Below are 15,457 nucleotides of genomic sequence, written 5' to 3' on the forward strand. Positions count from 1 at the left end.
CTGAGTGCATCAATACCCCATTTGTGGCAATAAACTGCCGTTTGGGCCCATGGGAGGCCTCAGAAGGGAAGGAGCGCTGTGTGTTCTTTGGAGTACAGATTTTGCTGGTTTGGTTTTCGGGTGCCATGTTGCATTTGCAGAGCCCCAGAGGTATCAAAGCAATGGAAACCCACCAGAAGTGACCCCATTTTGGAAACTACACCCCTCAAGGAATTCATTTATGGGTAATGTGACCACTTAGACTCCATAGTTTCTTCACAGAACTTATTTGAATTGGGCTGGGAATTAAAAAAATATATATTTTTTCCAATAATATGTCATTTTAGCTCAAAAATTCTTATTTTCACAAGAAATAAAATACTCCATTTTGTTGCCCAATTTGTCCTGAGTGCGGCAATACCCCATTTGTGGTGATAAACTGCCGTTTGGGCCCATGGGAGGGCTCAGAAGGAAAGGAGCGTTGTGTGTTCTTTGGAGTACAGATTTTGCTGGATTGGTTTTCGGGTGCCATGTCGCATTTGCAGAGCCCCAGAGGTATCAAAGCAATAGAAACCCACCACAAATGACCCCATTTTGGAAACTACACCCCTCAAGGAATTCATTTATGGGTGTTGTGACCATTTTGACCCCATAGTTTTTTCACAGAACTTATTTGAATTGGGCTGGGAATGAAAACAAAATTATATTTTTCAAATTATATGTAGTTTTGGCTTATTTTCACAAGAAACAAAATACCCCATTCTGTTGCGCAATTTGTTATGAGTGCCGCAATACCCCATTTGTTGTGATAAACTGCCGTTTGGGCCCATGGGAGGGCTCAGAAGGAAAGGACCACCATACTGGGGATTTTCTAGTGCGAAGTCATGTATGCAGAAGCCCCTGAGGTACCAGTACAGTTGAAACCCGCAAGAAGTGACCCCGTTTTAAAAACTACACCCTTAAGGCATTCATCTAGAGGTGTAGTGAGCATTTTGACCGGAGACCTACACCCCATAAACTGTAATGTGGGTTCTCCCGGGTATGGCAATACCCTACATGTGGCTGTTATCAGCTGCCTGGACACACAGCAGGGCCCAGAGGGGAAACACGAGGGTGGCTAAGCTGTGTGGAGTGCATCAGGGTAAGTAAAATTGGGGTAAATTATAAACCAAGGGATGTATGATAAATTTTAAAACACTTTCATACAGAGCTCTGGTTATTCGGGACACGTGTCACATTGATATATTGTGTCATCCATTATCGCCCTCTTATAGCAGACTTTGCACCTCTTTTGACTTTTTCCCTTCTTGCCAGTTTGGGGAAGTTCTCCTGGAAAGTGTTGCCCTGGTACGATGCGTGTGGGCTCGCTTCCAGAAGTACTGGGTGCCCCCCCTTCTTGGTCCCTAAAGATTAGGTTCTTGATAATCACCTCTTGAAATTCCAGGAAAGTTCCCGTCTGGCCTGCACATCGACGTAGCATGTACGCATTGTACAATGCCATCTGTATTATGTGCCCGGCCAGCTTCTTATACCACACCGCATGGCGCTGTAGGGCTTCAGGGCTTGATCTTACAAGTCCATCCCTCCCAAGAACGGCTCAAATTACGTTTCAAAGAAGTGTCCTGCACTTCTTTGACGAGGCAGTCATTTTACGCGTCATCGTTTGACAGCCCCCTCCGACAGCTCATCACCACCCCCCCGCAACGAGATTGGAGGTGACGACAATCGTCATGGCAGCCCTCGGGCCTAATGAATAGTATTGCAGTGTATTGTGCCAGCGATCCAACGATAGCCCCCCCCCCAGGTGTGCTAATAAACTGTGTAAAAAAAAAAAAAAAAGGGATTTTTTATTATTATTAAGAGTTCAAAATACCCCCCCTTTCCCATTTTTCCTCTAAAGTAAGGTCAAAAATAAAAAAGTAAACAAAATTGATATTGCTGCGTCCGTAAAAGTCTGAACTATTACAATATAGTGTGATAATTTAATATAATTTAACGTGCATGGTGACCAGAAGGACACAAAAGTTTGGAGTGACGATAAGTGATGTACGAGAGAATAAATGATAAAGTAGGATTTATTGATATAATGACTACGCGTTTCAATGCCGCACCGGCATCTTCATCAGGTCATAAGGAAACATACACAATTCACTGTTTAAATAACACTGCCAATAATGAAAAACCCGCCAATGTGAACGAGGTCAAAGTGCTCGGGTGACGTCATAGTTCAAGGTTTAAAAAACGGATATTCACAGAAACAATGAAAGGATAAGACATGTGAAAGAAAAAATGATCAATTACAATGCAGAAAGAGGAGAGATATAAAATTTACAAGAAGGTAACAATAATATTATAAGAACCATTTGAAATACAGCGCGGCGTGCATCGCATCCAAAAGAATGCTGAAATGAAAGACCACCCCGGGGATAACGGAATTACCACCGAAAATGGTACAAAAAGACCTAAACATCAATTACGATGTGTATTTTAGAAATCAACCATTTGAGTGCAAAAAGTGACATTTGAAAAGAACGCACTTTCAGAGCACACTAATACGCGAACATCAGTATATAAAAAAATATATATAAATATATATATACATATATATATATATATATATATATATATATATATATATACATATATATATATACATATACATATACATAAAGGACATCAGTCAGAGGTAAGACTAAACTTTTAGACTAAGTAAACAGCCAAGAATATAAAAATATAAAAATAAATATATAAAACTATATGTATAGTCTAATAAAATTAAAATTAAAACAGAAACAGAGAAGGAAAAAAGGCTGCATCGGCACTAGAAGAAATTGAACAGGACATCATATGATAAAAATTTGCAATAGAAATTACATTATAAAAGTCATGTAAAACAATACTGTGTAAAAGTGCAAGTATTAAAAAGGTATACAAACATATACAACATATTTGTCAAAAGATATCAAAGCAGTAACAGGAACCACCATAATAGATTCATAAGGAAAAAAGACGGCAAAGACGGTAAATTGTAATTAGTAACAAAACGAAAATAGAGGCTAGCAACGTGCCATGAATTATATTTAAATGGAATGCATAACTGTAGGTCTATCTGAGAAGGGGAGCACTGATAATCTATACGAAAAAAACAGTGAATGTAGGAAAAACTATATATAGTATAGTATAATAATATAATAATATAATAATAAGAAAATTGGGCTTCCAAAAAAACAATCAGTAAAATAATTATTTTGTTATTTTCTAATCAAGGGTGGACTCCGATACATCATTAAGGCCATCTGGTTGGAGGGTCTTCATTTTGAAAATCCAGTAATTTTCACGCTGTTTAAGCTTACTGAATCGGTTGGTAACATTAAGTGGAATTTGTTCAATAGGCGTAATAAGTATGCTACTAAACTGGCTACTGTGTATGGTAGAAAAGTGCAGAGAGACACTATGTTTCAAAAAAACGGTATTTATATTGAATCTGTGGTTATTGATCCTTGTCCGTAGGCATTGCGTAGTGCGGCCAATATATTGTAGATGACATGGGCATTCCAACATATAAACAACAAAAGAGCTTCCACAGTTAAGAAAGCTATTAATATTGAAGGATTCCTTAGTTACTGCAGATGTGTAAGTGGTGGCTTTGTGAGTTATATTGGCACAGCACATACACCGCTGACGACCACATTTGAAAGAGCCAAGAGTCTTAGGGAGCAAAGTAGAGCAGGGTACCCTAGGGTTCTTTAATCTGCTAGGTGCTAAAATATTTTTGAGAGATTTGGACCGTCTATAGGTGACAGTCGGTCTATCAGGTAATTCTGCTTTTAAAAAAGGATCATTTTTCAAGATATACCAATGTTTCTCCAGAACCTCTCAGATTTTTTTATTTCCACTATTGAATGAAGTGATAAAATTATTACTAAAATTATGGTTCTTTTTAATGCCTTTTTCCTGCTTGATGCAAGAATCTTGTGAGAGAAGAGCAGCCTTATGACGTGCCCCTTTGATCTCAAAGGAAAATTATTTTCCTTGAATCTTTTCTCTAATAGATTACATTCCTCTATGAAATCCATGTCGGTGGTGCAGTTCTTTCTCACCCTTCTAAACTGTCCAAAGGGAACATTTTTTATCCATGGGGGATAATGGGCACTGTTAAAATTTAAATAACTACTGACATCCACAGATTTAAAATGTGTCTTAGTTCTAAATTTATTAGTGGTGGTGTCAAAAGCAATAGTCAGGTCTAAAAAGTCAATAGACATAGCAGAGAAAGTGTGGGTAAAAGACAATCCTAAACTATTCTTATTTAAAGACTCAATGAATGATATAGCCTCAGCCTCATTACCAAACCAAATAAAAAGGAGGTCATCAATGTAACGCTTATAAAATAAAATTTTACTTTTAAAAGGGTGATCTTGATAAATGTAGCGATCTTCAAAATGTCCCATATATAAATTGGCATATGAGGGTGCAAACCTCGAACCCATGGCGCATCCTTTAATTTGAGTAAAAAATTTATTATCAAAACTGAAAGAATTGTGATTCTGAATAAAATCAACACATTTGGTTAAAAATTCAGTTTGACTATCAGGCATACAGGTTTTGGTGGATAGTGTCGACCTAATGACCTCAAGACCTTTGGAGTGGGGAATATTGCTATATAGGGCCGTTACATCAGCAGTCAGAAAATTAATAGGGTACATAAAGTTGGTGACATTTATTGCATGAAGCTCCCTTATTACTTGAGTAGAGTCTTTGAGATATGACGGTAAGCCAACCACTAAAGGTTGAAGGTGATGGTCTATAAAGTGTGAGAGATTGCTGGTCAAAGACCGAATACCTGATATAATTGGGCGCCCGGGGGGGTTTGTGATGGATTTATGCACCTTTGGAAGATGATATAGAAATGGCATATTTGGGAAGGGCACATTGAGAAAGCCCCTTTCCTTTTTAGTGATAACCCCTTCATGAAATGCTGTGTCGATAAGGTGAACATATTTAGGTATATGTATAGGTAGACGGTTTGCTGCTAATTTGACATAAAAACTACTATCATCCAAAATCCTATAAGACTCTCCCAAGTATTTGTCCCTATCCATAATTACGATTCCTCCGCCTTTGTCAGCAGAACGGATCACAATGGTGTCATTTTTGGCTAGTAGCTTGAGGGAGTTCCTCTCATGATAAGTGAGATTGTCGGGTGTATTAATGGGTTTGTCAAGAGATCTAAATTCATTCCCTACCAGGGCAGAAAAGGTTCCCAAGAAGGAACCTTGGTGATGCAGAGGATAGAAGCTCGATTTAGGCTTTAAATCAGTAGCAATAAATGCTGGAGGAATAATCTGTGTGGTGGGTTCTGAAGTTGGAATCAGTACTGGAAGCATTAGGACCATTTTGGCCATAGAAAAATGCCTAGTTAAGGTTAACTTGCGGACAAAACGATTGAGGTCCATAAAGAGATCAAAGGTGTTAGGTGTTGAAACAGGACAAAAAGAGAGACCCTTACTAAGCAGACTGATCTCATGTGTGTTAAATTTATATGAGGATAAGTTGAACAATTTGACCTTTAGTGATTGGTCCGATGTTTCTTTAGGTTGGTTGGGGGGGTTCTTTTTGTTTCGTTTACGACCTCCTCTTCTTCCTCTGTATCTAATTTTCTTTTGGTGGATATTTTTTGAACCAAGGGAAAAAAATGAGTGATTGTTTGTATTTTCGGACTTATGAGATATGTTATGAGGTGGTCGTTGCTGTTGATGCTTGGCGTGACCGGTGGCATTGTTAATTGGGAAGGAAGTCCTAAAAAAGAGGTAGTAGCGTCCAAAAATGAGGGTGCTAAAAGTGGGGGATCAGATGTGACACATAATGCATCGTTGGAAAATGATGCAGAAGTGACATTATCCGTGCAGATGGGTAGAGACTGTTCAAAGAGGTTGGCTGAGGTGTTATGGATAGATAATTGTAATAAGGAAGGGGATATGTCATGGTCAGATAATGAAATGGAATCATTAGGGGATGGAGATATTAAAATAGGGATGGAAGGATTTTCCAAGCTTGATTGAAATTGTAGAAGACGAACTTCTAATTCAGAAGATCTAAAGGCATTCACCGGTACTTTAGTGAGGTAGTTAGTGGGCGGTGTAAAAGTGGTATTAGCAGGGACATTGGTAAGCTTAGGTTTAGTAGCATACTCGACCTGTGTGACAGCAGTCTCTGCCGTCTCTGTGAGTGCGATCGAGAGCGGGACAACGGTTGTAATACACAGCCACGGTCCCGCTCTGACAGTGAAGGACCCCAGGGCTGTCTGAACATATTTCCTGTTGTTAGGGCATACTGAGGTATGCCCTAACAACTGCCTGTGTACAATCAGTACACAGGCTAATTTACTGGCATATAGATCTATGCCAGTACATTGCAGTTACAAAATCAAAATCAAAATGATAAATCCCTTTATGGAATTAAAAAAAAAAGTTAAATGAATGTAAAAAAAAAATAATGGTAAATAAATAAATAAAAAGTAAATAAAATACACAGAAACACACATTTTTTATAATAAATAAACTTTTTAAAATATAAGTCCCAAAACATGAAATAATATAGACATATTTGGTATCGCCACGACCGTAACAACCTGTACAACAAATGTATAACATTATTTATGATGATCGGTGTATGGTGTAAAAATAAAAAATATTAAAACTGCTGCGCAACTGCTTTTTTTCTGCATTTTAATCTAATTAAAAATTTATAGAAATTAAAGGATAATGTATTTGTACCAAAAAATGGTGCCTACATAAAGTACAACTCGTCCCGCAAAAAACAAAGTCTCATACAACTACGTCGTACAAAAAATAAAAGAGTTATGAGCGTCGGGATGCAAAGAGGGAAATGTAAAAAAAATGGCTCTGTCCTCAAGGCCAAAATTGGCCGTGTCCTTAAGGGGTTAAAGGGTTAAAAAGTGTGCATCTAGTATAGGCTCCAAGATTTAGACTGGACATTCCTGAAACCTCCATAATGTATATAAAAAAATAATAATATATAGTATAGGTGTGTTTTTACAGATACTTTATATCATCATCATCTGCTGTTATTATAACTGCGCATTATATGTGACTGTCTATTACATACTGTATATCCATGTGGTTCATTATAAAAGACCTTATTAAAAAGCCCATAAATATGTGCACTGCTGATCTTACTCACCAAAGACAGTTCTTGCAGGCACAGACTCCCTGTTCAGCCAGAATGACACCTGAGACAAAATGACTGTCATGATGCAGGGGAGATAGGTCTGAATCACAAAATAACCAATTTTTCGCTTCAAGTGAAAATGTGTTGTCATAACCGTGTACTCTCCTGCCAGACAGAAAGATCTAAATGAGAATTTGGTTCACAGTACAGATAATTCATAGCACGTATTACTATACAAAAGAGCATGAGATTCAGCACAGGATACTCTCATTCCTCCGCATGCAACAGCAGGATCCTGTCATATAGCACTAATAAATATGTCTATAATAATGCATGGGATTTAATACATCACTTTACAGATGTAGCCATCTTTATCTTGACTCTACACTGTAGCAAGAAACATTGACTTGAATTTCCATGTTTTTTTTAATGGATTTTGGAGTACCTCCAGTTATACGGACATTATATAGGAAAACGCTTAGAGTGCAGGAGTTTGCACAATAATCGTTTTTCTAAATGACTTGTATTAGTGATTCTGCTTTTAAATACAGCAAGTAACTGTGTATGGTCCGTGATGCCGGTGGCTTAAGACTCTGCTTTAGGCCTGATTTACACGAGTGCTGCGCATCTCGGACATGAAAATCTACAGTTTTTCACGTCCGAGGTGCATCCGTGCTCAGTGCTGCGGGACGCGATGTCGCACATCCCCCATAGGTGAGAGTATATGGAGGGATGCGTGATGCGTGAAAAGATAGGACATGTCCTATTCTCCCACGGACCCTTCACACGGTCCGTTGAAACAACGGCTGTGTGAACGGCCACATTGAATTACATAGGTCCGTGGGACGGCCGCTGTTTTAACGGCCGTCCCACGGACATTTAACACGTTCGTGTGAATCAGGCCTAAGGAGACAGGGTGTCCTGCTCTGTCTTCTTGGCTCCCGTATCCAGCACGCTGCCAGCGCTGTAGATTATAATGTAATCCTACAGCGGTGGCGGGCATTCTGGATACGAGAGCTATGGAGACATGACATGAATGTTTTCCTTTCATCCCAAAAAAAAGTAAATAAAAATGAATTAATAAGTTATATGGTTCCCAAAGTGATGCCACTTAAATATAAAACTCATTTCACAAAAAAACAAGCCCTCATACAATGACTTTGATGAAAAAAAGGAAACACTTATGGGTCTGGTCTCTTAAGATTTGAGAATGCCTGCTGCTAAAGAAGCAATTTGACGAATAACCACATGTAGATTCATGAAATGTGAACATAATCTTAAAGGGGTTAAACAGGGTTTAAAAAACATCACTGCTTTCTTATAAAAACAGCACCATATTTATATTGCTGCTCAGCCCCATTCACTTTAATGGAGCCAAGCTGCAATACCACACACAACCTGTGGACAGGTGTGGCGCTGCTTCTGGAAGAAAGCAGCCATGTTTTTCTAACACTGGACAACAGGTTTAAATAAACAATATGAATACTATGGTTCCTGTTCGAGTAAATTCTTTTTCAATCCATGTACTGAATAAAGCTCATATACTGTACAGATATAGCGATCTTTACTATGACTTTTAACACATTCATTTTACTATAATAGAAAGGTATATTTTTGAAGACAAGATAGAGACAAGACGTCATTAGTTCTCTTCAAAGGGCACTAAACCTAAAGCCTGTATATCCATATGTGCTTTTACATGCAGATTGAAATGTGGATTTCACCAGTAAATTGAATTCGATGAAATCCACAAAAAAACGGTGAAAATCTGAGACAGATAGGGGGCATTCTGTGAGTTCGAAAATCAACAACAGGTCCTATAATCCACAGTGCTTTTTTCTGGGATTTTCCAATATACAATTCAATTGAACGAGAATTATGTACCCATTTATTCCCTTACTTTCTTATTTTGTAGGTACATGAAAAAAAATAACTGGTAGCAAATAGTTGATAAACAATAATCTTCCAGATATAAGACAGGCTATAGTAAATGGCACAATATCAGCTAAAAGTATAAATATCAGATTATAGCCCAATACTAGCCTGCTTGTGCCATGCAGCTACGGTTTGTTTCAAAGGTAAATGGTAATCCCTAATCATAATGTCTTTACATTTTTAAGTATAACTTACCTGTACTTGACTTAATGGTTTCCTTTCCAACCAAATGACCTAAAAGGACATACTGATTCAATCTTGAGCCATCTGGTGCCACCACAACTGATTCTGTGGCATTACGTGTCCATACATACGTCACTTCTGAGGTTGTGTAAGCATCTGCACAAAGCAAATAAATGAAGAATTTACATACACTTTACTAAAGACTGTTCATAGTATTCATTCTGTATAGGAGCAACTTAGCATATTACAACTTTGGAACTTTAAGTAAAACCATCGCTTTGTATGGGAGTTTGATTTAATTGAGGGACATTTACTGTATCTCATTATTCCATTTAGAAGCGTAACTTGAAGCACCTGGGCTCCAATGCTTTATCTGTAAGGATATGTTCACTGTTTTTTCACTTTCAATGGGAAAAAACGACGTTCTGTTCCGATGGGCCGTTTTTTTACGCGGCCGTTTTTCAAAACGGCCGCGTAAAAAAACGGCCATGAAAAAGAAGTGCAGGTCGCTTCTTGGGACGTTTTTGGAGCTGTTTTCATTATCTCTATAGAAAACAGCTCCAAAAACGGCCGTAAAAAACGCAGCGAAAATCGTGAGTGGCTTAAAAACGTATGAAAATCAGGAGCTGTTTTCCCTTAAAAACAGCTCCGTAGTCTCAGATGTTTTTGAGTTTGCATGTGAACGTACCCTCACAGGACCCGCACCTACCTTCGTGAATAAGGACCTTCTACTTTCTCTTTAACAAGTCTGTGTGGCGATCTTCTGCAGTAAGCTAGTATCTTGTTAGGTTATGAATCTTACAATCAGAGCATGTCGTAGGGCTTATGCACACATCAGTTAATTTCTTCAGTGTGCTATCGTGTTTTTTTTTAGCGGATAGCATGCTAACCCATCATTTCTATGGGGCCATGCACACATCCGCTTTCTTTGCGGATCCGTGTGCCCCATCTGCAATACTCAGGGCTGGTCCTATACTTGTCAGTTTTTACGGATCTGTCTGGCCTATTCTTGACAATGGTGCATTAAAAAAACGCACTGCACATGGAAGTGCACTCTACGTTCTTTGCGGCCATATAAAAGGACAAGGATGTGTACATTAGTCCTGTATTCAAACAAAGCTGTAGTCAAACAAATGTGCTGTAAAACTCGTCAGTGTATCTTCAGGGAAAAACTGACGATTTTACATCAGAGTTCAATCAATATTGTTTCGGAGTGCGTACGGTCAGTTTTTTATGTGAATGAAAAAATGAGGTCAGGCTACTTTTTTTTTCCCCTACTGTAGATCTGCTAGCAACCCATTAGTAAAAAACAGACCGCACTCGGATGTCATCCGTGTACTGTCATTTTTTTTTTCACTGACCCATTAACATGAATGGGCAAGAATTGGACCAAAGTAGTGCATTTTGCGATTTTATCTGCATAGACCAATGGTCAGTGTGGAAAATTGGACATGTGTTAGTTTCCCATTTTCGGCCGCAAGTAAGGGTATGTTCACACGCAGTGACCAAAAAACTCTGAAAATACGGAGCTGTTTTCAGGCGAAATCAGCTCCTGACTTTCAGACGTATTTGTAGCAACCCGCGTTTTTCGGTGTGTATTTTACGGCCGTTATTGGAGCTGTTTTTCAATGGAGTCAAAGAAAAACGGCTCCAAAAACGTCCCAAGAAGTGACATGAACTTTTTTTGCAGTCGTCTTTTTACGCGCCGTATTTTGACAGCGACGCGTAAAATTACACCTCATGGGAACAGAACACCATAAAACCCATTGAAAGCAATGAGCAGATGTTTGTAGGCGTAATTGAGCCGTTTTTTAAGGCGTAATTCGATGCGTAAAATGCCCGAATTATGTCTGAAAACACTGCGTATGAACATACCTTTAGAAGTGCAGGACACTTCATGGGACGTTTTTGCGAGTGGCTTCAAAAACGTCTGAAAATCAGGAGCTGTTTTCACTTGAAAACAGCTCCGTATTTTCAGACGTTTTTGAGTTTGTGTGTGAACATACCATTAGGGTTCAGGCAATGTGCAGTCAATTCTACACTCAGACAGCATATAGACATGAAGAATGCTCGTCTGAATAGGCCCTGAGGGGTGTGCAAATTGTGCAGTTGCTTGCCTACTCAAGGAGGCAACACAACCTCTAAAGCTCCCCACATGGCAATGAATCATGTTTGATGTTCTGCTGCTGGCTGCTCAGCACAGCTCTCCCTCTCCTGGTTTCTTTCCAGTGACACTGTAGTGAGAGTTGTGGAGGTACCTGCCACCTGAATATACACTACAGGTATGTAGCTATCATGGAGGTAGGGTACAATAGGAGGAGAAGGGCATGTACTGCACTTGCCATCACTCCCTTCCTCTCCAGGACTAACCAGGAGGAGGCTAAGGTTAGTCTTGAGTGCACAGCTACAGTATGTGTTGGTGGTAGCTAGGACTTTTCAGTCTAGGACTGTCTATTGAAAGAGTTTTTAGGAATATTGAGGGACCTGTGATTTGTGTGCACGAGCTAGCAGCTAGTGGAGGAAGATTCAATTGCAAGGACCAAAGTGTTCTGTAATCACAAGGTAAAATATTTGGAGGGTGTATATATGAGCGTATGTGCGTATATTTGTGTATGTATGTATGAATGTATGTTTGTATGTACACTACCGTTCAAAACTCATTAGCATAAATCTAAAATCGCTAATAAAGTGGTGAAAACAGATCATATTTAATATAAAAAGCACTGCTGTCACCTACATTATAGCACCGATCTCCTTATGTAGGAGATTGGGCACTTATAATGTGGTGACAGAGCCTCTTTAAGAATTGTGTCTAACGTACTAACCCTAATGTAACTATGCTTTTCCGTAATGTACAGATGTAGCTATCTTTATCTTGACTTTTAACTCATTAACCCCTTCACGCTCAGCGACGTACTATTCCGTCGCGCTGACCGACACGTTTTCCACCGGCGCGTGCACGAGCTGTGACAGCTGCTGTTTCCGACAGCAGGCTATCACAGCTCAATACGCCGGGACCTGTTGCGATGGTCACGCCTCCACAATCGCCACTATTGATCAGTTAATGAGTAACTGTCCAATAGTGGCAATCGGTCTCTTCAGTTCCTCTCCGTGACATCACATCCTGCCGCTCCCGCCCTGAACGCCTCTGTTGGAGTTAGCGAGGCGTTCAGAGCGGTTGTGAGAAAGAGAGAGAGAAGAGAAAGTTAAAAAAAAGTCTAAAAAACAACTTTTTTCGGCATCCCACCTCTTCCATCCGCTACCCATTCCTGTACCCTTCCTTCTTGTGTTCCCCCCACGTTTTTGGTCAGTGATCACCTATCACTGACCACTTCTAAGTCTTCCGGACCAATTTCTTGGTTCCTGGGGATTATTTTTTTCTTTTTTTCTTTATAAAAAACATATAAAACAAAAAACAAATTAAAAAAAAAACAAAAAAAAAACTGTTAATTTAGACAATTTAACTGGTTTAGTATTAGGGTTAGTTAGTGTCAGGGAACCGTCAAAAAGCGTACTTAGGTATAGCGATATACAGAAAAAAATTGAATACAATTGAAATTCAGCAAGAAAAATTAAATTTTCAAATTTCACCTCCACTTTGCTTTAATTCCTGTGAAATACCTGAAGGGTTAAAAAAAACTTTCTAAATGCTGTTTTGAATACTTTGAGGGGTCTAGTTTTTAAAATGGGGTGTTTTATGGAGGGTTTCTAATACATAGGTCCCTCAAAGCCACTTCAGAACTGAAGAGGTACCTTTAAACAAAGGCTTTTGAAATTTTCTTAAAAATATGAGAAATTGCTGTTTATGTTCTAAGCCTTGTAACGTCCAAGAAAAATAAAAGAATGTTCGAAAAACAATGCAAATCTAAAGTAGACATATGGGAAATGTGAACTAGTAACTATTTTGGGTGGTATAACCGCCTGTTTTAAAAACAGATGCATTTAAATTCTGAAAAATGCTATTTTTTCAAAATCTTCTCTAAATTTTGCAATTTTTCACCAATAGACACTGAATATATCAACCAAATTTTACCATGAACATGAAGCCCAATGTGTCACGAGAAAACAATCTCAGAATCGCTTGGATAGGTTTAAGCATTCCGACGTTATTACCACATAAAGTGAAATATGTCAGATTTCAAAAATGGGCTCTGAGCCTTAAGGCCCAAACTAGGCTGCGTCCTTAAGGGGTTAAATACACAGTGGCAAGACCATATACCATATAGGTGGAGAATGGAAGAACAATATTCATCTGTCCTCCAGTGACTCCAATTGGTTGCTCCCAAATATTTATTCCCAAATTCAATCCCACCCCGGAAATAAATATTGACACCACAGGGTATTGGATTGTTTTTAAAATAATTTTTACAGATGAATTACTAACCCTTATGGTCACACAAGCAAATCTGTATGCACAGCAATTTCTAGCCAGTCATCCCACATCAAATTTTGGGTGCTCCTTCTTAATATGGGCTTTATTAAAAAAAAAAAAAACCAATAAGGTCCTACTGGTTGGCCGATGTTTTATATAACACACCAATGTGTGGGGCTGTAATGATGAGAACCCGCTTTAGAGCAATATTAAAATTCCTCTATTGCAATGATAACAACCAGTGCCCACTTTCTGGTGACCCCAGCCAGGACAAGTTATTTAAAATAAGGCCACTAATTGCCCATTTCAATGATACATTTTTGGATGCACACACCCCACTAAAAACATTGCCATTGATGAGTCTCCTGTACTCTTTAAAGGGAGACTTAGGTTCAGGCAATATTTGCCAAGTAAAAGTGCTGAATATGGTATAAAAATATACAAATTCTGTGAGAGTGAATTTGGGTACACTCACAGACTTCGCATCTATGAGGGAAAATAAAAATATATCAACCAGAATGCACCCCCATACTCAGTACAAGCGCCAATATCATATGGGACCCTTTATAACCCCTTCTAGGTAAAGGGTATTACCTTTATGTCGATAATTTTTACACTAGTGTTCCTCTCTTCCAGTGTCTTTTGGAAATAAAGACAGTGGCCTGTGGCACAATAAGAAGGAATCAGAGAGCTCTCCCAAAAAACATGGACGTGGCGAAAGCAAGGCCCTGTGTAACAGTAACATACAGTGAAGGAAATAAGTATTTGATCCCTTGCCGATTTTGTAAGTTTTCCCACTTTCAAAGACATGAACAGTCTAGAATTTTTAGGCTAGGTTAATTTTACCAGTGAGAGATACATTATATTTAAAAAAAAAAAGAAAATCACATAGTCAAAATTAGATATATTTATTTGCATTGTGCACAGAGAAATAAGTATTTGATCCCCTACCAACCATTAAGAGTTCAGCCTCCTCCAGACCAGTTACACGCTCCAAATCAACTTGGTGCCTGCATTAAAGACAGCTTTCTTAAATGGTCACCTGTATAAAAGACTCCTGTCCACAGACTCAATTAATCAGTCTGACTCTAACCTCTACAACATGGGCAAGACCAAAGAGCTTTCTAAGGATATCAGGGACAAGATCATAGACCTGCACAAGGCTGGAATGGGCTACAAAACTATAAGTAAGATGCTGGGTGAGAAGGAGACAACTGTTGGTGCAATAGTAAGAAAATTGAAGACATACAAAATGACTGTCAATCGACATCGATCTGGGGCTCCATGCAAAATCTCACCTTGTGGGGTATCCTTGTTCCTGAGGAAGGTGAGAGCTCAGCCGAAAACTACACGGGGGGAACTTGTTAATGATCTCAAGGCAGCTGGGACCACAGTCACTAAGAAAACCATTGGTAACACATTACGCCGTAATGGATTAAAATCCTGCAGTGCCCGCAAGGTCCCCCTGCTCAAGAAGGCACATGTACAGGCCCGTCTGAATTTTTAAATGAACATCTGGATGATTCTGAGAGTGATTGGGAGAAGGTGCTGTGGTCAGATGAGACTAAAATTGAGCACTTTGGCATTAACTCAACTCGCCGTGCTTGGAGGAAGAGAAATGCTGCCTATGACCCAAAGAACACCGTCCCCACTGTCAAGCATGGAGGTGGAAACATTATGTTTTGGGGGTGTTTCTCTGCTAAGGGCACAGGACTACTTCACCGCATCAATGGGAGAATGGATGGAGCCATGTACCGTCAAATCCTGAGTGACAACCTCCTTGCCTCTACCAGGACA

General features: G+C 39.1%; 1 protein-coding gene across 2 annotated transcripts in view; it reads right to left on the reverse strand.

Annotated features, from left to right (window-relative positions):
• Positions 1-15,457, reverse strand: part of LOC142750501 (gamma-aminobutyric acid receptor subunit alpha-2-like) — a 159,544-nt gene that overhangs the window by 44,895 nt on the left and 99,192 nt on the right. For both annotated transcript variants that reach the window (XM_075859504.1, XM_075859512.1), the window contains 2 exons: positions 9,301-9,444; positions 7,183-7,335 (listed from right to left, as the gene is read on the reverse strand). In XM_075859504.1, the coding sequence (XP_075715619.1) occupies positions 7,183-7,335; positions 9,301-9,444 (297 nt within the window). The remainder of the gene's footprint in view (positions 1-7,182; positions 7,336-9,300; positions 9,445-15,457) is intronic.

The sequence above is a fragment of the Rhinoderma darwinii genome, chromosome 1 (genome assembly GCF_050947455.1).
Source record: "Rhinoderma darwinii isolate aRhiDar2 chromosome 1, aRhiDar2.hap1, whole genome shotgun sequence".
NCBI lineage: Eukaryota > Metazoa > Chordata > Amphibia > Anura > Rhinodermatidae > Rhinoderma > Rhinoderma darwinii.